Raw genomic sequence first — 22,620 nt, 5'->3', positions numbered from 1 at the left:
ACAGCGGGTTAAGTGTGGGCACGTGGGCAGGTGCAATTGGTAGACCCAAAAGCGTGCCGCTCGATTACCGCTGACCATACCTATATGAATGTAGTATCGAACCCCGTGCCTCGTCAGGATGTTTGTTCACCCAAGCTCAACGGTCTGCAGGATATGCAGGTATTAACTGGCCGACAGCTGAACCTATTGTTTAATCGAATATTATAATTGCCATCAATTCATTGATTAGTTCGGTTTTTTTTTTTGGGTTCAATGCTTTCAAGTTTAAGTCTAAGTTTTAATAAACATGCTTGAATTGGGAATACACTTATGGCATGTCCCAGAAACCAAGTCCAATTAGACTGTCAAGTTTTGAAGATCTCCCGACTTTTTCACCCCTCTGTTTTTTTTTTTTTTTTCAGCTCCCCCACCCACTTTAGGCACTCTCAATAACTTGTTGTACATGAACATTGCGACTTGTTCTCGGAAATTACTCATCAGGCCAGAATTGTCCCACCCTACACCCCCTTTTAACCCATGTTTCCGATAAGAAGAGCACCGCCCATGGGCGGCATGACGAAATGCTGTAAAACGCATATTGTTGTTTTTGTTGCTTGCGGAGATCAAAAAGATTCCCACTGCCACGAAAAAATGTCAACAAGCGAAAAAGAAGTATCGTAGTGGATGGGGTGTAGAAAAAAGACCAAATCGAAATTGAAATTGTAGCAATTAATTATGATAGAATGGATATTGGAGGGACGGGGGCGCAAAAGAGGCCTAACAACAGCAATTTTGGGGACAGCAGATATCGATAAGGATGGGTAGTACCACTCCAAGTCCGATGCTCTCCATCTGGAAACAAGTCCAAGCTCCGATCGTCAGCAATTAGACCTCCTCTTATCACTATATATTACCTGGAAAAGAAGGGCGGCAGAGCCACCCCGCTTTGTTGATTTTGATTTGTAAGACAAATAGACCGAAAACGAATAGAAGAAAAAAAAAAAACACCCAGAACAGCAAACAACTTTGCGAGCAATTAAAATTGTTTGACGACATGGGGATGGGATCGAAATGGGCTCTTGAAGAACAAAAAAAAAAAAAAAAAAAAAAAGTGGATACCTATATAACTGGGGAGTGGGCAACTGGCCGAGTCAAGTGCGTCACTGTCCACTCGCTCTGTGTCGCTATCTAGATAAGATTGATAACACTGCTTGCTCACTCGGCAAATGGAAAATCTGTGCAAAAAACGGGCCAACCGGGCCCCAAAAAACGAGCGAAAAAAAGTTATGACTTTATGGCCCGGGACAATCCATATTATGACAATGATATGGCCATATGAATGCGGCCCGCTATACAAGCTTTATGACTTTACGGCTCTGATTTCCCTTTGAACTAAGCCGTTTTCCGACTCTCCACACTCGACCAACGTCCGAGAAATCGCAAAAAACCGTAAGGAAATTTTACGGAATGACCAGACGGAATATAAATCTTTAAAATCAGTAATTGCTGGAAACTACAGCGAGCAATAACAAAAAAAAAAAAAAAAAAAAAACACCTCAAATCTGAGAAATCATTGCAAAACACACCTAGGCGAGTTCTGATTTAGGTATGGCGATATCGCAGCGATAACTCGACTAGATACAAAAAAGCAAAAGTAAAAAATAAAAGCAAGCTAAAGGAGACCTTCCATATGGCAAATAAGATGGGTGCGGGTGTACGGCGGAGGCGTGACATGGTCTACTGATATGGCCTGACCACACGGCACATGGCGAACAAGTCCTAATTCTCTGGCAAGTGGAATGCATGGATGTGTTGCCCACAATTTCTATAGAAATGTCCGCCTATTTAAACGATATCTACGTGGAATATTTACTCTTGTATTAGCCTTTCAAAGCGAAACGTTAAATAAATATTAGCCAACTGAAGATCATAGAACATGAAACACGTTTTTCTCCCCTTAATTTAACTACAAAAACTGTAATCTATGTTATGGCTCTTAAGTACAAATCAAAAAGCGAGAATTTTTATGAATGAATGAAATAAGGTCGTCCTAAAAATAATCCATTTTCAAAGTTCTTTAGCCCATAAAAATTGCATCAGCACTTGACAAAAACTTCCATCAGCTGTTTGCGCTACGCCGGAAAATAAAAAAAAAGCCCAATTGGGAAATCCCAGCTGGAAAAGTTTTGCCCCAAACTGAAAGTAATTCCAATCCCACTTACCTTGTGCAATTCGAACCGCGGGCATTTTAATTCTCATTTTTGTTTCCAGTTTCCGAAGGTGTTTCAAAACTTCGCAGACACAGGCACACAAACCCAGCGAAGGGCAATGTCCTGCCGATCTCCCAATTCCAACTGGGATGCCAACTTCCAATTGGCATACGTTTCTAAAGTTTTTCTAGTTATTGTTTCTTTTCTTCCTAGGCCTACTCCTCTTTATTTATTTCTATTGCACAAACCTCGTTTTTTGGTTTAAAAAAAAAAAATCACACATTCACCAATTGGAATCTCTAGCTTTTAGTTTCCTAATCAGACAGCTTCAGCTTGGTTTTTCGGGGCTTTTCTAGGGCTGCCATTTTCCAAAAAAAAAAAAAACGTATTCTTCGTACACTTGTCACTTGGTTTTTATTTCTTTTAAGACTCTTGTGATCTTTGATTTAAATTGTAGCATAGGAACCTTAAGCACGGGGACTCTTTTAATTTCTTCCTTAAAGGCTTTTTTGTTTGTTTGGCAGTTTTGTTGTTGTTGTCACAAACGCACGCGGTTTCATTTGTATAGAAAAGAAGGGAAAACCAATTGGGTTTTCGCAGGCTGTATGTTTAACCAATTGGATTTTGTATTTCGTATTTTATTTTTGTTGATAACACACGCCGGAGACACTTGAAAAAAATTGCACAAAGTGTGTATAGGTATACTTTTGATTTTGTTAAGTATATACCAAAATATGTTTTGGTTTTTTATTTGTATTATGATTTGTTTTTGTTGCCAAGTTAGTTGTATTATCGATGACCGCGACGGCTAACGGTAAATCGGCAAAAGCGGTGTTTTATTTTGGTTGCTTTTGTTTTGTATGTTTTGGCGGCGTAATGTAGTCTAGCGGTTAGCAGCTCCGTTTTGTGTGTGGTGCTAACGGTAACGGCGGAAGTACGCGACTACTTGCGAGGTTTTAGCGGCGAGCGCGTCTTCGCTGCCTCTGCTCTCGGCGACTTCGCTGCAGCAGCGCGGCAGCTTTTGTCCAGCGGGCAACAACAACCAGAGTGCGACAAAGCACACACACAGACAGGCACAAGCTGAAGCACGCCGCACAGCCCACACTGGCGAGCGCGAACGAACACGAGCGAACGCGTTGCAAGCGAGACGAAAGCTTGCGAGCGGCGGAAGAAGAGAGCGCCACAGCTCAGCGAGAGAGGGAGAGAGAGTGGAGTATGGTGTGTGTGTGTGTGTGAGTGTTGAGAAGAGAGTGCCAACTCCAGACGCGAGCTTCTTAGGCGAACATGTCCGAACGCGACGATGTCCTGCGAGCGACTGCAGATAATTCAATTTTATTTCAGGCTTTTGCACTTTAATGCCAATCTGGCAATTTGATTTTCGGTCGACGTCAACGCCGACGCAACGCCGACGCCAACGCAGCCCTTTCCTAACGGTGTTTTTGGGTGGTGCGGTGGTGGTGGGTTGTTGTTGGGTGGCAACCGGGCGTTTGTTTATTTGCCGCCGGTCATGTGTGCGAGTTTACGGTCCTGTTCGTGTGTGTGTGTGTGCGTATGTGGGGGTGGACATCCGACACCCGTTAGCGCGCGAGAGCGAGACAACACGTGCGAAAATCGCAAAGGGGTGGTGCCGTTTGCCGTTCAAACTGGTCACTCTGGTCAATTGACGGCCGAGGACTCGGATTTACATACAGATATTTAGCTTTTGCTGCGGAAGCCAGCATTTGCAACCCTCTCGCCGGCAGGACATAAACAAGGACAACGACATATAACCACAAGTCCGCAGGCGTTTAGGGCGCGCGCGCACCTTTCCCGCTTAAAATCAAAACAATAAAAGGAGCTCGGCAGAGGATCACGTAGGTGACGACGAATCGCGCTGAGGATGGTGCAAAAATGTATTACCTCATATAAAGTCATAAGAAAAGTTCAACAGTGAAGAAAATCTTATTTACACCCATTTGCATAAAAGTTAGATACTGTTATTCATAAATAAAGAGAAGCTTTAGTATGTAATATAAATTAGAATTCGAAGCTTAAACTGGAATATTAGTTTATGTTAAGAATGGTTCTTTTATCAATGCTATCCATAAAGCCTAAAAATTATGCATAACTGCTGTTTTGAGTAAAATATACATAAATTTAAATTGTTTTATTCCTTAGTAAGAGCTCAGAACTATTAATTCATATCGCTTCTGGGAGCACAACCTCCTCGCTCGGCTGTCGAAAAGCGTCTGATGGAGGCCGTTAGCAGCTTCGCACTTATCGCTTGAGCCAACTAATGAGCCGACGAGCTTGCAACTTGCAACATGTTGTAAGCACTCGGAGATCCTCAAAGGTCACGGTGGGCGGAGGTGGTGGGGGTATTTCCTAGTGACAACCATGGGCCAAACTGCATCCCTGGATGAAAGATCTTCCCCCCCTTTTTGGTGGCCCCATCCTCACACCCCTTCCTTCAACCGCAACATCGAACATGTTGCCCACTGGACCGCCGACCCCCCCTCACCCATATGCGCAAAAAAGAATCAAAGAAAACAAAAAACTGGACGCTCTCTGCCGGCGTCGCTGGCGCAGTCGACGTCGCTGTTGCCATTAATGTCAGGCTCTTTGATATGAGAATCAGCGCACTCTCACATATGAGAGCTCCAATTGTGCGCCAGTGTGCGTGCGAGTCTGTGTCCGTATGTGTAGTTTTTGCATGCGTGTGTGTGTGCGAATTATTTTTGTTGTTTTTGGTTTGTGGGTTGCGGCAGAATGGGAAAGTGTGGGGGGGCTAACAATAGGGGATGGGTATGATAGGTCCGAATGTTCCTTCAAACTGTATTCCAAACTTTACTTGCCTTATCTTAACATGCATAGTATGTTTTTTTTTTTTATAAATTATTATATTATTAAGCTAATTTACCTGTTGAAAGATCATTTGTTTCAAGTTAAAAGTTGACACTCTTGATATTTAAAGATAACTTTTCTGTTAAATCCCATAGAGTTGATCCCTCATTAGGTCTCCAAAGATCTCCTAGTTTTTCTATCTGCCATATATGTATGTAGCATACATATTGCCGCTTTGGCCTCACATACACATAAGCACACATCAACATGCATTCAAACATACACACTCGCACGCATTTTCGCACACATATGTGGCGTCGCACACGCGCGTTCGTCATCGATTGGCTCTCGCACATTTGTTTGACACTCCCCCGCCACCCCCCTGGTCGAAACCCATCCTTGCCCCATTCCCCCACCACCCACCTGCCGCGCTCTCTCCGGTTGCACACACACAGGTAGCTGAGAGCAAGCGAGAGAGTGATAGAGGGTAAGGGAGAGAGCAGCAACTCAAACAGAGAGATTTCGCTGGGTAAAAGAGAGCCACCCCAAGGTGGGTAAGAAATGTGGGAAGGGGGGCTAACAATGTGTGCCACGAAGTTCCAAGGTGAGGGCTAGTGGGTGGGCCAAGGGGAGGGGGTAGGCGGAATAGGGGTCGCCGGGCATCGCCATAACTCTTATCAGTCGAACGTTAACCGCTCACATGGAATAGTCGGTCGGCGGAATGAAATGGGATGTTTGTTTGTTAAAATTACAATTTGGAGCTGTTTATGTTTGGCCAGATTGGTTTTCAATACGGAACGAAATCGTATTTTAAAGACATTCCATATTTATCTTACTAGTCTGCTCAGTTTTTTAACATTTAAATAAAGCTTTTTGTTTACACTATTTTCCCAGATTGTAGTTTAATTTTTCACTCGATATCTCGACTGACCTCATTCTCCATCTATAGCCGCCAAAGGCAAAACCCTGTGGGGGTGGCTACCTCTGCCCCTTGAAAGGCAGTTATGCGGATGAGATTCCGATTCCAATTCCGATTCGGCGAGATCAAAGGGATCGAGTTGTTGGAGAAGTGCGGAGAGGGGGTTGGAGAGTAGCGCAATTACCCGCGAATCCGAAAGGCGAGTGCGAATTTGTCAGACTTGCGATTCGCGGCTTGAGAGGAACCTTCGCAATTGCATCGTACGCAATCATCGGGGTTACACATATGTGCATAACATATGCATGCACTGAGAAAAATGATTGCTGTTTTACTTGCGAAAGTATGTTACTCAGTTTAGAGATCTAAATAACTTCTTGTACCCCAGGCTTAATAGCTTTTATAATAACGATGGTGTATAAATAGATAAATATGTTCAATAAAAGATTCTGTCAGTGCATATTCTTACCTTTAATATATGCAGATGGAGGCCCGGCTCCGTCAGCTATCGATGGACGCCTGCTCTAACCGATCCGATCCGATCCAAACCGAACCGATCCATTGTCGGCGAGATGTGAGATTTTCGCTTCCATTTTTGTTATTTCTTGGCAAAAAACAAGCAAAACCAAAATCTGAAAATGAAAACAAAAACGAAAACTGAGAAGAAAAAAACACAAAAACCGCCATTAACAATAACGAAAATTGCAGAATTGCCGACAATTACAAGGGGGTGGCGATTTTGGTAGACAGGGGGGGTTTTTTTTTTCTCTCTTAAATTGCATGTGACATATGCGAGGAGGGAAAGTAAGGCATGCAAAAAAAAAAAAAAAAAAACAGCGTAAACGCAGAGGAAGCGAGGCTTGAGATTTAGAGTGCACTCCGAAAGTGCAGTTGCAACTGGAAGTTGCAGCAGAAGCCCGCCAGCAACAACTGCTGCATCATTATGTCAGCTGGAGGTCCTGCGGCTGCCATCCCCACCACCAAAAAGAAGACCAGAACATCCGAGGACCCGACAAGCATCACCGAATCCCAGCATCACAGCATCACAGCATCGGAACATCAAAACATCAGGGCACCAAAGCACCAGAAGTGTCGACAAATTGGCCCACAGAGCTCCGCTCAATCGGCGATCCATCATCAACGTGGCCAGCGCACACTTGGCCAACGGCCAATGGCCACTTCTTAGTTCTTGGCCAGCTCCATTAGCTGCGTGATTGCCGCTCGGCTAAGTGGCCATCTAGCCAAGTGGCTAGCTACACTGAAGGAAAATCAGTTTATAGCATGAATGTTTTATGTGCTAAGACTACCAAACTACTTAAGTTCATGGATAATATGCATGATTGATAGTTGGTAGTTTGTGCAGCTCTTGAGTTTTTCCAGTGCATCCAGCGATCGTTTGATGGCCATAAATTGTTTTGGCCAACGGCTGACCACCATTATCACAGCTACCGGTTCTGGATTCCCCGCTATCTGCCGCAATAGCGCCTATATCCCTATGCTCCCTCTTTTAGTATCAGTCTTTCCTCTTTTTTTTTTTGTTTTTTTTTTTTTTGTTTGGGGTGCCACTCTCTCTATTATTATTCCAAGATATCTCTTTCCCAAATTCTTTTTCGACTATTAATTGTCGCGTGAACAGCTTTGTTAGATCGATTCGGGGGTCAGGCACACCAGTTGGCTACCGCTGTGTCAACCGCTGGAACCCCCCACCCACCACTCAAGGCGCAAGACCCACACCCACACCCACTGAGCCACCCGATTCGGTGGCACCGATTTCCCATTCGATTCTCAATGCCAACGGCCATCCGTTGATCGATTAAACGACCTGCTGAAAGGTGAGCGGTGGGTGGTGAATGGCGGAGTGGGCGGACCCTTCGGGGACGTGGTCTGCAGTGAGTTAATGTCACACCAAGAAGCAGAAGAAGAAGAAGAAGAAGCCGCGGTCCGCTCGCCAAGTTGACAAATTGTTGATTGACGCAATCCAGGCAAGAAAAAAAAGTCAAATAACCCAAGGAAGGCCGCGTATCCAAGGAACTGATGGCATTTTCGGGTGAGAGTTTCAATGGTCTACCATATGCACAGTCAAAAACTGTATCAGGAAGTATTAAGTATTACTAAAGAATATATAGCTTTCCCAATTAGTTTTCGCCGTTAACTTAACATTGGATATAAATCAATTTATATACTTTGATTTTTTAAGTACTAGGGGATTTTCTTCCAGTGCTTGGATATTTAAGGAGTCGGTCTCCTTTGGATGGATTGTGGTTTTGGGACGGGGTCGCAATCACAATCGCCCGCTTGGCCGCACTTTCGACCGCCTGGCTGGGTGACTACTTCTTGTTGTTTCCGCGCACCAAACAAAGTTTATCGATTTAACAAATTTAACAACATCGGCCAGAGAAAGAGAGCGAGTGCCACATTTCGAGTCTTCCGTCCGCGTCTCAGAGTTCCTCTGCCCCAAAGGTCTCAGTCGGCTTTGTTTAGATGACCCAACAAACTCGGCTCGGCCTGTGTCCTGGCCACCCAAGTGATCGATTATACATTCGATGGCCATGAAGGCTAACAACAGGCCCACCCTCGTCCTCACGTCCCCATGTTCTTTCGTCCTTTTGGGCCGCAAAACCACCGACTGTCCTCCTTTGCCTGCGGTGGTTGCCCCGGCGGACCTTGTTTTCGGCCCAATGGAAATGTGGGAGCAGGAGTAGGGCCAACTAGGTGAAGGAACACCAGTGGAAATGAGGTTGTCTTTTGATTGAAACAGAGGAGTCTCATAGGATGTGCTGCTTTCTAGACTACGACGAAGACAGCTATCCGCTTAAAACATTAGTTCCCAAAATTATGTCACATTTAGATTTATTATTTATTATTTCCCGCACAATTGATCTTTACAAGCAGCAGACAAGTGCTCTACATCTCCAAGTACTTTAAATGTTTTATATTGGGTTGATTTATACCTTAGTTTAGAAGATTAGTTTTACAAAGAGTTCGCATCTGGATTTTTCTGGCCTGGGAACCTTTCTTGACTTTTTACCCCCTTCGAAGCGTCGGCACTTCTTTTGGTTAAATGGTTAATTGAAATTCCAGGACAAGTGCAGCGAGCACTTGAACCTACTTGAAAAAATCTCCTGACTGGCCGCGATGTCCTAGAGTCCTGTCAGTAATCGGAGATTCCACTCGAGACCCGATACCCTATTCAATCTGATCCTTTTGGAAAACGGTTGCTCGGTCTACATTAAGTTTCGATTTTCAATGCGGTTAACCAAAACGTCGGCGAAGTCGCAACCAATCACCCACTTCAAAAGGTGTACCAAAGATTTAGGAAAATATATTTATGCAATAAGCATATAAAATATAAAATTTTTGCATGAAAAGAAAGATATGCAATTTAGGAACAAATACGTTACAATTCCCTATAAATACTACTATTTTGACCACAAGTGTATGTGAATCAGCGGTTTACTCTTTCGCATTCAAGTGTCCAAAGTCTCCGTTTCGTTTTTCCCGCTGCGATGATGCGATCACTGTCCAAGTGACATTTTTTTTTTTTTTTTTTTTGTTTGGGGTAGGGATTCGAAACAGTAGCGCTTGGCCATAAATAAAACCCAGTGACAACAACCAGCACTTGATATGTGATGTAGTTTGATTTGCCTGACTTCTTGAAATTTCCGACAAAATGAAAATATTTGGGAATTAATGGAATCTCAAGTGTGTCCACAAATGGAACATTGACAAAGGCAGCCATTTTGGGCAGCAGAGTGGGGGAGATATTTGGGAGATCGGTGGAGATTCGTGAAGATGCTCACATACAGCATACAGCATATAATCATATAGCCATATAGCCATATAACCATATAACATATAGTACAGCCCCACGGCCAGTCTGGCCGTTTGTCCCACGGACAAACATATGGCAGACACATGTGAGCAGCCGAACTCAACTCAGGCCAAACAACGGACCCGGGTCTCCGATCTCCGATCTGAAGACCCAGCGTATTGTTATTTTAAGCCACGCCGCCGTGTAGATCACAAATCTCGGGGATGGTGGGGGGATGTACGGGGGACTTGGGGTTGGGATGCTGCTACTTATACATATACAATACACTGGATACGCTGGATGGAACACTGTCAGTTGGCTTGACACCGACATTGGAATGGCAATGGAAAACGAAATGGTTTTTGGTTTTTGGTTTCGGCTCGGTTCGGTTCGGTTCAGTTTTAGTTTCAGTTTCAGAGACTCTAGCAACTCAGCGCTCCACATTTGACCAGCCCCTCTAGAACTCAAGAATCCAGGCGGGGAGAAATCGGACAGATAGACGCATCGGGAACATCAGAACATATTCATAGCAGGGGGTGAACTTGAAAAACTCGCCGTTATACGCAAGAGATATTTATATACATTTTCACATTTATTATTTATAGGCCCAGAGATGGATGCTACGGGTTGTTGTGGAAGTCAGAGAATAGGAACTTCTTCATAATCTGGAACTTAGTGAATGTTTAGAATGACGTTAGGTAATTGCCTGGGCTTATTCATAATACTAATCTTAAAAAGATGTATCATTCTGAAAATACAAAATAGTGTATCTTTATACTTGAGCTTTGTTTAATGTCACTTTAAGACCTAATCAGACATAAATCTCATGAGTGTGTTTAAGTCAGGCTGGTCAATTCCGGAAGCTGGCTCATTCCCTGGCTTTTTGTTGCGTGAGTTGGGAACGAGAGGATAGAGCTGGGGGACACCAGACTGTAGACTGGGGGACTGAGGACTGCAGACGGCCGACGGCAGGCTTGTAGACCGTAGACAAACGCAGACACAGTCACGAACGAAGGGGGAGCGGCTCTTTTGGCCTGGTCTGCATTGGTTTGTTTTAGCTTTTTGGGTTTCTCTAGCCAAAAGCTAGCTTATCTTAATTGCAATATCGCTGGTATATCTCCCGATGGCAATCTGAGTGCACACAATGCGAATTTATCGACGGCGCATAGAGCGTATGTATAGTATATATTTGATATCGCTGGATCTGTCGTCGGGTCACTGCGATCTTAGTTGTGGGTGTGTAGCCGCCTCCTAAATGATGGACAGATATGACAAATGAGCTGCGATCACCCCAAGAGAGCAGGTTAGGGTATGCATAGGTTCACCTGAAGCTTATTAACTCAAAAATCTTTTGTTTCGCCTTGCTCTTTAGCTTTTAAGCGACGACAACCCACGCAGTCTGCGCTATGAATTCGAATGACTTGCCCCGACCAGATCTTCCACATAATGAATGAATCGGTCCCTGGTCTATACACAGAGAAAAAAAGCGCAACGGCATAAATTAGTCAATTAAACAATAAAACATATTATTTTTCGAAGGATATCGGCCGTAACTCAGCTGAAAAAGGGTGCAGAACCAAATGTCTGACTTTTTTGGACATCTTACAACCTCAATTAACAATCCCTATCACTTTTCAGGCGATTTTGAAAAATTAATTTTTTTCACAAATTCTCTCTTTTTTTTTGCATTAAAATTGGCCAAAAAAAAATGTCAAAAAATTTAAGTTGTCCGATTGGAATACTTTAAATGCAAATTGAATCGAAATTAAGCCACAAATTAAATGATGTAGGACATTTCAAGTTTGGTTCACTATTTTCGAAGATATGGACAAAATACTCGGCTTTTTTAACTCAAAAATTAGCATTTACAACATATACAATTTTGACGTATACTTGAGTTGGTATTTTAGCTATATCTTTGTCAAAATTGGCCGCATCACTAAAAGACATACGGTTTTATGATGCTAAAAACCTCAACAAAAAAAACCCTATCGATTTCTGAACAAATAAAATTTTTGTCAATTTTTCGTATTTTTCATAACATCATAAAAATTTGCAAAAAATGACAAAAAATTAAAATGGCCAAACTCGAATGCAAATTGATTAGGAATGCAATTACAAGCTCAATGAGGTACAAAATTCTAGATTTGAGCTATTTTTGAAGTTTTTATAGCACAAAACGGTCAAAATTATATACGTTTTTTTTTTTTCGGTGTTTAATCTTTGGGCCTGATATTTTATTACTATTTTTTCTACTTGCGGCCTAGCCCGACTCCAATGACAAATGGCTGGCTGACTGGCTGGCAAATGCTGTTAAGGTGGCGCATGACACCGCCGCACAACTACTGGGCCAAGTCCAACTATTTAGCCGGAGATGATTAAATATATATCCAGGGTTGGTGGTGGTTGGTTCACCCAGCTTTTGGGCCCACTTCCTGCTGGATTTGATCCTACACAGATCTCTTGGCCGTGCCCCACATCGATGAATATGAAATGAGTTTGTGGGCCTACTCGATTCGGTCTCGGGATCGGAATCGGGATACCGGGTCTTATGTCTTGCTCCCATTTGGCCAGATATCGCAGCTGCTGCATCTGCACGCACTAGAGCGAGATATCCATAGGAAGATAAAGATATAGCAAAAGAGAGATGGGGCTATGGGGTGCCCAAAAGCGTAGGCTGGGACAATTTTGTACTTGTAAGCGATCGCACTTTTTGGTTTTGGTTTATTATTATTTTTTTTTTCTGTTTTTTTTTTTTTTTTGGTTTTTTCTCTCTTTCTTTTTTTGGGTGCGCCTGCCCCTCTGCACCTCAGCAAAAAGGAAAAGAAGAAGAAAAAACCCTGCCCAAGTTGGGCAATTGACGGGGCATGCCGGCCACGCCCAGCTTTCCTGGTCATCAATGGCACAAGCCCAAGAAAAAACGATGACGACGACGACGACGATGATGATGTTATTTCGCTTGGTGGCAGGCCTGGGCCAAGATTTAGTTGGAATCGAGGAATCGTAGCCGGTGTGGGTACACATAGCCATCGCCATCGCCATCTGATGGATTGTCATGCATCGGCGACGCTCCACTAATCATATGGCACCAATATGCGTGGACTCATCGCCGGCGATCCAAGTGGAGCTTCACTTGGAGAAATATGTACATTTGTTATAAATGATCTTATTTTTTTTTTATTCACTGCCTTGAAAAATTTGCTTAAAGCGGTTTATTTTTATCTATGTCTCTGTTATCGAAATTTTTCCAGCTTGCAATTCTAAATAGGTTTTTTTTTTCGCGTACTCACCCAATTTCCCACAAAAGTCGGACCTCAAACTTATGATATTGAGCACCTCTGCGATTTCAGCTGCCTTACTTTTATATATTTTTGTGGCAATTTCGCGCTTGAGCGGCGTTGACAAACGAAATGCCAACGGCCAGCGCAAAATCGATAGTGAATCCGGGCCAAAATCAGCTGGACATTGCGATTGAACCTACGAACTGCCGAACTTCGGATGACGCGGCACTTTGCATTGTAACTAGTTGAGAATTCTAGATTAGTCATGGCAGAGGCACAGATTGGGCAACGAAACGGACAACAGCAATTGCCCAATGTGACAGCTGATCTCGGAGGAGGAGGACCCATGGAGATGGATCGATGCAGGGCAAGCCAAGCCAAGCCAAGCCAGCAAAGCCAGCCAAGTCAACCCCGGCCAAGGCGACCCAATCCGATCCAAAACGAACCATTGATGACTTGCCCTGACAGATAGATGCGGAGGTGTGGGCATGTGGCTAGAAATAGAGAGATGATGATGTTGCCGGTTGGTGGCCTCGACCCATGGGCTCATTATTTAAACGACGCTGCTTTGGCTGCTAAAAGTCATCAATAAAGGCTAGCTGACCACCGGTCTGGGCTTGGCAATTGTGCCGCACATGCAAATGCGAGTGGGTGGCACTGAGTTCTCCAAATCTCCAAAGCCAATGTGAACCGCACCCACAAAATGCAGGCCACAGGCGGATGGGAGCAGTCACAGCTAAAGAAACTCAAAAATGAAAAACTCGAAACTAAAAAACAAAAAGACCAAAAACCTTAAAGGAAGAGCCACACACACACACACAGATTGTCGCCGAGATTTCACTGTAAGAGATTGGCCATCTGGCACAGCTTCTGTGCGGACTCACATTTCTCAAGTTGTACTCCATTAGCTAATGGACTCGATGTCCACTTGTTGTGCAAACTCAATTTTGGGTTTTGTGAATTGGGAGTCGCACGATGACGATTAAACACCAAATGCCACAGATAACCGACAATAGCTATGCACTGCGAGCAATTTTATGCAACTTGCTAATTTTATAGACAACTATTGCATTGTGGCAACAAACATGAGCTGCACATATTTTTTTGCGAAACACATGGCACAAGCAAAAAAAAAAAAATCTAAAATGCTTAACTGGTCAGCATAAACTATTAGTTTTCGAGTTCCCAAATTTCCTCTCTCTGTTGGCCATTGAAAAATACAACATTTGGGGGCTTAGAGGGAGGATTTTTCTGGCTGGCCATTTGTGCGGGTCGCTGTACCTGACGCCGGGTTTTCATGTGGTTTCCACTCGAGTGCCCACAATTAAAATACAGCCTGTCCAACTGATAAGCCTTCCTGCATTCTTTTCCTTTGTCAAGGCAAAAAGCACAACAGGAATAAATAAATACGAAGCAAAATACCAAAAATAAAAAAAACAGAGCACACACACAGGAAAAGAATTGAAAAGTTTCGCCCTGAACCGAAAGGAAATTTAAAGGGAGGACACGCACCACACACACACACACACATGACCAGAACACAACCCACCCAACCCAGCACCGCATTTTAGCCCACATTCAAAGAGTCTTTGAAAAGTTATGCGAACGCAAACAAAACTTTTAATTTGGCCAGTTTGAAAAGAAGGTGAAAAGAAAGCAGCGAGCTGGGGGCCAGATAACGATGACCTGGTGGCCAAGACGACCTGGCCCCGTATGAAATATTAATGCCGGACTCTCCTTCGCAGATGAGATACGTTTGTAAGCTGTGGGTGATATCAATGTGAGGTAGTGTGAGGGAGTGGGTGGTTTTCCTCACTCATTTTTGGGCGGCTGTGGGGGGAATTTTTAATCACTCGAACGGACTTCAATCGAGGCGGGATTCGATGGCATCGCGTTTGTCTAGCTGTGATTGTTGTGTGTGGGCAGCAGAACATTGCAACTGCCACTGTGGCAGCAACAATCGTTACACCGAGAGAAATGTTATACATTTGTCAAATAAATATGCTAAATAATCTGTTTATTACATTGCTAGAATTTCAGAAGTTTAGGCGAATATTAACATGCAATATTTTGTAATCAAGCAAGCGTTTATGTTTAATACACCTATTTTTCAAAAACCACCCAAGCTATATTTTTGGTTAGATTTTATTAGGATTTTCAAAAAGAAATCCCTGACTGCTGATTTATAATTGTTTTGCTGTGCATGTGACTGCATCGCTCTACATGCCACATAATGGGGCATCATCGCCGGCTGTCTGGATGTGTGCCAAAGTGCAGAGCGGAAGTCATGACTAGCCAAACACGAAGCGATGAGATGGGGTTGGGGATGGGGTATTTTGGATGAGCTAGGGCCTAATCGGGGGCCAGGGAATTATTTCTTATTTCTTATTTCTTTTATTTTTTTTTTTTTTGTTATTTGGGGCTGAGACGTTAAGCAATTGAAATAAGAAAGTTCGTACATTATTTCGGGCAGACACCAAAAATTGCGCGACCGTATAATTTGTGCGCGTGAAAGTGAGAAAGGTCCCAATTACTTAGAGGGAGGCAGGCAGGGGATGAAGGTGAGGATAGCCGTGGCGGCGGTACAGTGAAGCATCCATATCGTCGACTGCCAGACTGACTGACTCCACGAGTGGTGCATCGAAATTAGTCATAACCACGATTACAATTTTTTCGTTTTATTTCTTTCTTGTGGCCGTTTCTAGAGCTACATACTATACATACTATATGGCCAACAGAAGAAACTATCGAAAAGTCGGTGGTGCGACACGAGCATGCTGCACCACCATCTAAAATCGGAGAGCCCGAGCCAGTAAGCTTGTGTCCTAATCGTGCCGCAGATAGATTCGTGAGTTTAGCATACATATGTCGGATGTAAATCATTTGACAATTCCGCAGACGTTATGTGCCACGTCTCCCAGAAAAACCCCACCACCACCCCCCTCCCCCCTTCTTGTTTTTTTTTACTTTTCTTCCAGGTGCTACTGTTTTCAGGAGCGGCGGGGGGGGGGGGCAGAAGGGGTTAACACCTCCGCATTGGCATAGGTTTTCCTTCACTCCACATTTCCCAGAGTTAAAATCAGTGGGCGGCGGACAATGGATGGCTAACGAGACCACGGGTTAACAATTAATTAATTATCACAAAAGCTTTATGGGAAACAAAATTAGATTTATAGATTGGCAGCGAATATAAATATAAAACAAGCTTATTTATAATTTGCATTTACTTTTAATTGAAAAAGCATTCTTGCTTGACTACCCGGCAGTCATTGTTCAAAGAGAGATATATATTTCCAATTCTAACTTTGGTTTAAGCCGAAAACTGAACCCAATCTGGCCAGGATCGGCGACAATTGGCCTGGCCATTATTAATATGACTGGGCATTTTATTGCCCAGATCGTCGTGGTCTGTTCTGGCGTTCTTCGTGATTTATTTTTTAAGCAAATTGTCGCCAGTAATCCAACAATTCAACAATCCAACGATCCAGCCGTTCAGTAGCTAGATCAGTGGAGCTGTCGCCGAATGGCTGCCATGTAACGGGGCCCACAGGGCGGGTGGTTGATGTTATGCCCGGCGGAGGAAGAAGGGAGCTTCTCTTTTGGGGCCCCCGGGGAATCGTGCTCGCCCAGCGGAGCATCTGTATCTGTATCTGCGGAAGATTGCCGGCTGCTGCCTGCTGCCTGCTGCCTGCTCCTCTTCCTGAGCAAATGTCGCATGTGATTTCCCAAAACTGTTTCCACGCTCGCTGCCCACCGAAAAGCCAAAAGCAAATGTTTGTTCAGTGGTGTCGGCGGTGCTAGTAGTGGTGGCGGTGCTGGTGGTGCTGGTGGTGCAGGGGCGCTCAACTGGTGGCTGCTGATGGTTACTGTTGGTTACTCCATGGTGGCTGGCAGTTGGGGGACCTGAGGACAGCCGCTGATTATCATCAAAAGATCGGAACTGAGCGGAGAGACAAAAGCGAAGACGCTTCTCGTGTGAGTGGCTGCCTAGCGAGCTTTGTTGTTGCTCCATCGCTTCGCTGACTGTCGCCTCTCCAAGCCCCAAGTCGCCACTACCATCACCACCACCTCCACCGCCATCGGACTGGAAGCCATCTTCTCCACCCCCTTACCCATGCCTCTGGAAAGCAGAGCGTTATGCCCTGTACCCACACTCCTCACAACAACAAGAAAACAAGAGTAGCGCTAGTGCAGTGAAAACAATTTGAATCGTTTTCTATACACAACAATATTTTCAACCAAAATGCCTTCGTTTTACAATTTAAAAAAAGTTGCAACTTTCTTACAATGATTTTCTTCATGTGTGACTTTGGCTTCTGCGGCAAATTAAAGTCCAAGTGCGAGTCAAATTATTTTTTTACAAGTGAGTTACTGTTTTCATTGCGGCTCTTAATGTAACTAACTGTTTAGAAATATGTATTTATATTGTGGCTCTGGGCTTTTTGTGCTGCGTGAGTTGCAGGTGACGCTGCCTCGTTTAATCGGTTCCAAAGCCTTGATGATGATGATGATGATGATGCGACGACGACTATGCCAAAACACTACGACGATTATTAAAAATCACTCCTAGCCCAGGCTAAGCGCATCTAAGCGCTGACTGGAAATGCCCAGATGCCCATGGCCCGATAAAGTGGTCTCGAGTTTCTACCCATATTAATGGGGAATACGGAGAAATATACGAGGGCTATCGAGCGAAAAGCGAGAAGCTTACGCGGGGAAAGCCCAAACAAAATGTCAGCCTAATATCTAGGTGATCTTTAGCCATATACCCCAACCACACACTTGCCAAGTGTTGGCTTAATTATGCTGATTTCACTGCCATTATGGCCATGGTTTAGTGAAATGACAATAGACTTTTACATTTGTGCATCACACATGTAGGTTGCAGATTTGTTATATTTCATTTTATTGAAAACCCCTTTTAATCGTGTTACCTTCTGTGTCAGTTAGAACACCGAATATAATTGTTTTCAAATTATACAGACAACCAGCATATGTGTAGCGTTTTGGATGTAATTAGGGAAAATCAGAAGATCCACCCCTTTCGTAAAATCTTCAAAGTCAGTCAAGTATTATTTGGCCCACTCATCGGACTCTCCAGATTTCAGAGAGCGATTGTTGTACGAGGTTTCACAGTCATACGAGTATGATGACTGCACCATCTAATTTTTATTGGGGTATGGGGCATTCGGATGGGGTCTTGAACAAACTTTTAGATGTGGGGGTGGTGTGGGCAAGGTAGGGCTAATTGCAAGTGCAATGACTTCCGCGACTCCACTTAAATGCGACTAGGCACTCGCACTTGAGTTTTGTCATCTAAGTGTACATATATGTATGTACGTATCTACGTATGTACATACAGTGGTACCTGGACAGTTGCCGCCAAGTTGTTTTGGCCGGGCCGAGAGCAAACACACACATGTTTAGATACCGAGACAGAGATAACACTAAATTGAGGAGAAGGCACAGTGTCGAGGGGGGGGGGGAGGAGGTGAGCTTCGGTCTTGGCCTGGTCGGTTTGGGCTGACTGCCCCTTGTCGCTTTCGCGGCTCAGTTAATGTTAATGTGCTCCAAAGTATTCTCGGCTATCTGTTTTGTGGCTGTGCGTGCAATTGTGACCAGTGGGTTAAACCAATTTCACGCCGGTAAAGCGCCAAGAGCGTTGCAACCCCAGATCCAGATGGTGTCATCTACCTTGTGCCGCATGCCTTCTGCCATCCAGGAGAATCCAGAATAAGAGCCCAGTTTAGATGGAGCTGGTCTGGGCTGGGCAAGGTGGTGGCCCTTTGCCTAGGAAATGTCTAAATGTGCATGACGTACACTTTTTTTGGACTCGCCGGAATGGCGAATGTCGCCAACGCGCCGTGATCTCTGGCGGTATGGAACTGAAACCATCACTACACACTGAACATCTACAAATAGTTATTTAAAATTAATATTTTTTTTTCTCATATTGCAATCGTCTTCATGCTTTACGTGCAATTCCTTGTCAAATATTAATATCAAATAGTTACGATATTATTTCAAATATGCCAACACATATTTCTCTCAGTGCATAGAATAGACTTTAGAAATGACAGTTGGACTGCGACAAAAGCGAGCTCTTCGAGTTTCTGGGTTCCCCGATCTCCGGGTCTTATTTTTTCTGTCAATCAGTGGAGCGCGAAGGAGTGCGACTTTGGACCGGGGCTGATATACATTCATATGGTAAACCATGGACTGGGTACCGAGAACCTAGGGTTAGGGCCTGGCCATTATCAACTGGCGCTGGCCACGGCGGCCCCACAATTGTCAATGTGTGTAGAACTCATATTAGGCCATTAAATGCAGGGCGATAAGAAAGTTCAGCGGAACTGAAGCGAGCAATTTCAGGCTTAGTTTAGTCTGCCATATGGCACATACATATGGTGGTGGGGCGGGCAGTGAGCGGAATGGGGAATATGGGGTCTAACTCTAACCAACGTGTGTCCACTACGAAAAGCATCACGATTTGGCCCAACATGCAGACATGTGTCGATACATGCTGGAATATATGTATATACTATGTATTTGTTGGCTTGGCCATGGCTATACAAACATAAAGCTCACTCACGCCGAGTGCTCAGCGCCAAAACATAATTTTCGCCCGGCGAACATTTCATACAGCGAACCTCGAGGCAATTCCAGATTCATACATTCAAACTATCCATGGACATGCCCAAAAACCAGATTCAGATCCTAGCGAGCGGTTCAAACAATTTTATTGATTAATGAACCATAATTAGAGACATTTACAATGAGCCACAATAATTCTTCATTACCAAAAGGCGAGCGGCTTGCAACAACGATGCGCCACACGCTCTGTCAGCAGACAGTGAGCATCCGCTATAATGTCCATAGTCGCCGCAGGCTGTGTCTGTAGTTGGCGCCAATCGATGAACTTGAATAACTACTGTGCTCGCTTTTTGGCGACCCCGCCACGCAATTTATATGCAGGTAACAGTTGTACAAGAGCACTGAGAGAAAATGGGGCCTCAAATGTAGGAATAGATATGGCTACAGACCAAAGGTTAACTAACATGATTAACTAATATACTAGTAAAAAATGTTTAAGCTATTTCAATGTACTTTTAAAGCAAAACTCATGTGTATTTGTTTTGTTTTTTTTTGAAGTGTGCCACCTCCCACCGCCCCACTCTTGACCCATCTGCATTCGTGGACCGATCGTGGCTCACGCGCACAACTCATTCAATTTCAGCGCAGACACGACTCCAGCGGATCGCCCTGCCCCCCACTCCGTTGCACCACCACTGGCCAGCAGCCTGCACCACTGCATATCCACGAGGATCAGAGATCCACTTCAATGAATGAATGAATTCGGCGTCTGCGCATTGCCAACATTCGCATTCGCAGTTCCATTCTGCGTGGTGTGTTAGCTTTTAGTTGGCAAATGGGGGAAAAGTCGGTGGAAATCGGGGGAAATCGGGGGAAATCGAGGAAAATCCGGGGAAAGAGGAGGTAAATCGGTCTTGGAACGTGTCAATCGAACACGAAACAAACAGGACGGACAAACCGCAAATCGAACTCTCGGACACACACTCTATCTATACATATTTCTTCTTTTCGGTGGAGCGGGGAACGAACTCTAATCACTTCCGACTACGAGTTCATAAATCCTCGTCGCCGTTTTCTCCACCTGCATTCACCTGAAAATTCATTTTCCCAGGTAAACTCCGCATTTGACTGGTCATCGTTGGGATAGGTAATTGAAAGCATTTGGATTCGATTGATTAATCGCTAAATGTAGGCGATTTAAATCGACAAATGTGGGAGAATAAACGAACAGCGACCATAAATCGTTGCAAGTGACCAGAGTGTGATTAGGTACTTCAAGATTGGAAGGTACTTACTAGATTTGTATTATCAATTTAAGATAAATTGGCATGTTTCTAGGAACTCTAGTAAATATCTAGTTAGCCTGTCTAAAACACGTATCCCGTGAGCACTTGAACTATACTTAATTACCCTATCTTATCATTGACTCGAATACGGAAAATCTGCAATGTTCTGGGTCTCTGAACTCACGCCCATTGCTTTTCAATTATTTATATGCGATTTGGTTTTAGTGTAGGCCGGCGATCGATTAACGATAACTCAGCCGGGCAGCAGCATCATCATGAATCCAGACTGAAGAAACTGAAACTCCGAAGGGGACTTTTAGCCACCGTTTTTTTTTTTTTTTTTTTCTATCTTGTCTCCGAGATGGCCGCTCGATAACCGATGCCAACAAAAGGAAAACTATTGGAAAATAGACACAACAAAACAGTGGAGAGCCTCAAATGAGTTTTGTGCACAAAACGACGAGGAGGCCAATTTACTATGCATATTTATTTGGGAAAATAAGTAATCAATGGCGGGAACGGCAATGGGAATCGGGTATTCGGTATTGCAAACTTGAAAGTGGAAGCTGAGAATGGGGAATGGGGAATGGTAATAGAAATGGCAATGGCAGGAAGCCAAAAAACACGACACCCATCCCCATTCCGTCTCTAAATAAATAAAAGCTGATTTATGTAATTTCACAAATTGCCCCGGCTTCTGGATTGCCATTGCTCATTGCCCATTGCTCCCATGATCCACATCCACATCCGAAACCAAATCAATGGCAATTATTAGCGGCCAGATCGGCTGACCAGAGATCCATTCGAAATAAAAAAGAACGAACAAAAAAAAAACCTGACCCACCAACCAAGTCATGGCCAAGAGCCACAAAAAACAAAGCCAAAATCAAAAGCAGAAACCAAACCAAAACAAAGAGCCGCTCGGTGCGAAATTTAAATTTTTCGCTCGAAACGCTTCTGGGGACATTGTCGCCCAGCGAAGGCAGGAGCGAGTGAGATGGTCCAAGCTGACGGGATGGAGAAGGGGAGACGGAATGGGGGAGTGGCGAAGTGACGGTGGCGAAGGCGGCGGAGGAGAAGCTCCACTTGCCATGGAGCGGAGACGTGGGAACTTACTTACTTGTAGTCCAGGCCAGTCCGAGCCAAGCTTCCCCCTTTTCAGGCCGCCCATTTCGCCCGCTGGGCAACGGCAACTGCTGCCGCTGCTGCACGCTGCTGGGAGCAGGTTGCACTGAGAGAAAGTCTTGTTATTAGGAAATTGCTAGGATATATATCGCCCAAAAGGTGACCCAGAACATTACTGGAACTACCAATGGCGCACAAAGTGATTTCATAATAAAATTTCCTAAAACGATTGAATTCTTTTTGAATTCATAAGGTATACCTCTGTAGTTTCTGCCAGTGCATCCGCTGGCCGTGGGCTGCTAGGCTTGCCGCAGAATGTCGCGCACGAATTGCGGGGCAATGAAACACAATGAAGGCGAACCACGCGGGCCGTCCAACTTGTGCTCCCACTTTTCTGCAGCTCCTACTATTTGCAGCTCCTCCAGCGCCAAAAAGCCAAGTGCCGAGTGCCGGAGTGCCTAGTGCCTAGTGCCTAGTGCCGAATGCCCACTCCCAGTCTTGGCCAGCAAACAGAGCCACATAGCCGTACCAGCCGCACAGCCGCACAGCCGCATAGCCACATGGCCAAAAGAAACTGAGGCAAGTCAGGTAACTC

At 44.4% G+C, this 22,620-nt stretch overlaps 1 protein-coding gene and 1 long non-coding RNA gene across 6 annotated transcripts in view; one reads left to right on the top strand and one right to left on the bottom strand.

The window, feature by feature from the left end:
* The window catches only part of Cph (Chronophage), a 104,210-nt gene that overhangs the window by 42,386 nt on the left and 39,204 nt on the right, over positions 1-22,620 (bottom strand). For 2 of the 3 annotated variants that reach the window (NM_001103429.5, NM_132157.2), the window contains exon 2: positions 6,398-6,560. Coding sequence is in view for 1 of the 3 variants with exons in the window: in NM_167121.3 (NP_727173.2) it covers positions 2,202-2,238 (37 nt within the window). In the remaining 2 variants the exon portion in view is untranslated. Of the gene's footprint in view, positions 1-2,201; positions 3,519-6,397; positions 6,561-22,620 lie in introns of those variants that run through there. The other variant, NM_167121.3, reaches the window with a different exon arrangement.
* lncRNA:CR44357 (long non-coding RNA:CR44357) overlaps positions 1-22,620 on the top strand; it is a 239,347-nt gene that overhangs the window by 206,251 nt on the left and 10,476 nt on the right. The gene's annotated exons all lie outside the window — the stretch shown is intronic.

Source organism: Drosophila melanogaster, chromosome X (assembly GCF_000001215.4).
Source record: "Drosophila melanogaster chromosome X".
NCBI lineage: Eukaryota > Metazoa > Arthropoda > Insecta > Diptera > Drosophilidae > Drosophila > Drosophila melanogaster.
The sequence above is the reverse complement of the archived record's forward strand: the minus strand, read 5'-3'. Positions and strand labels throughout refer to the sequence as shown.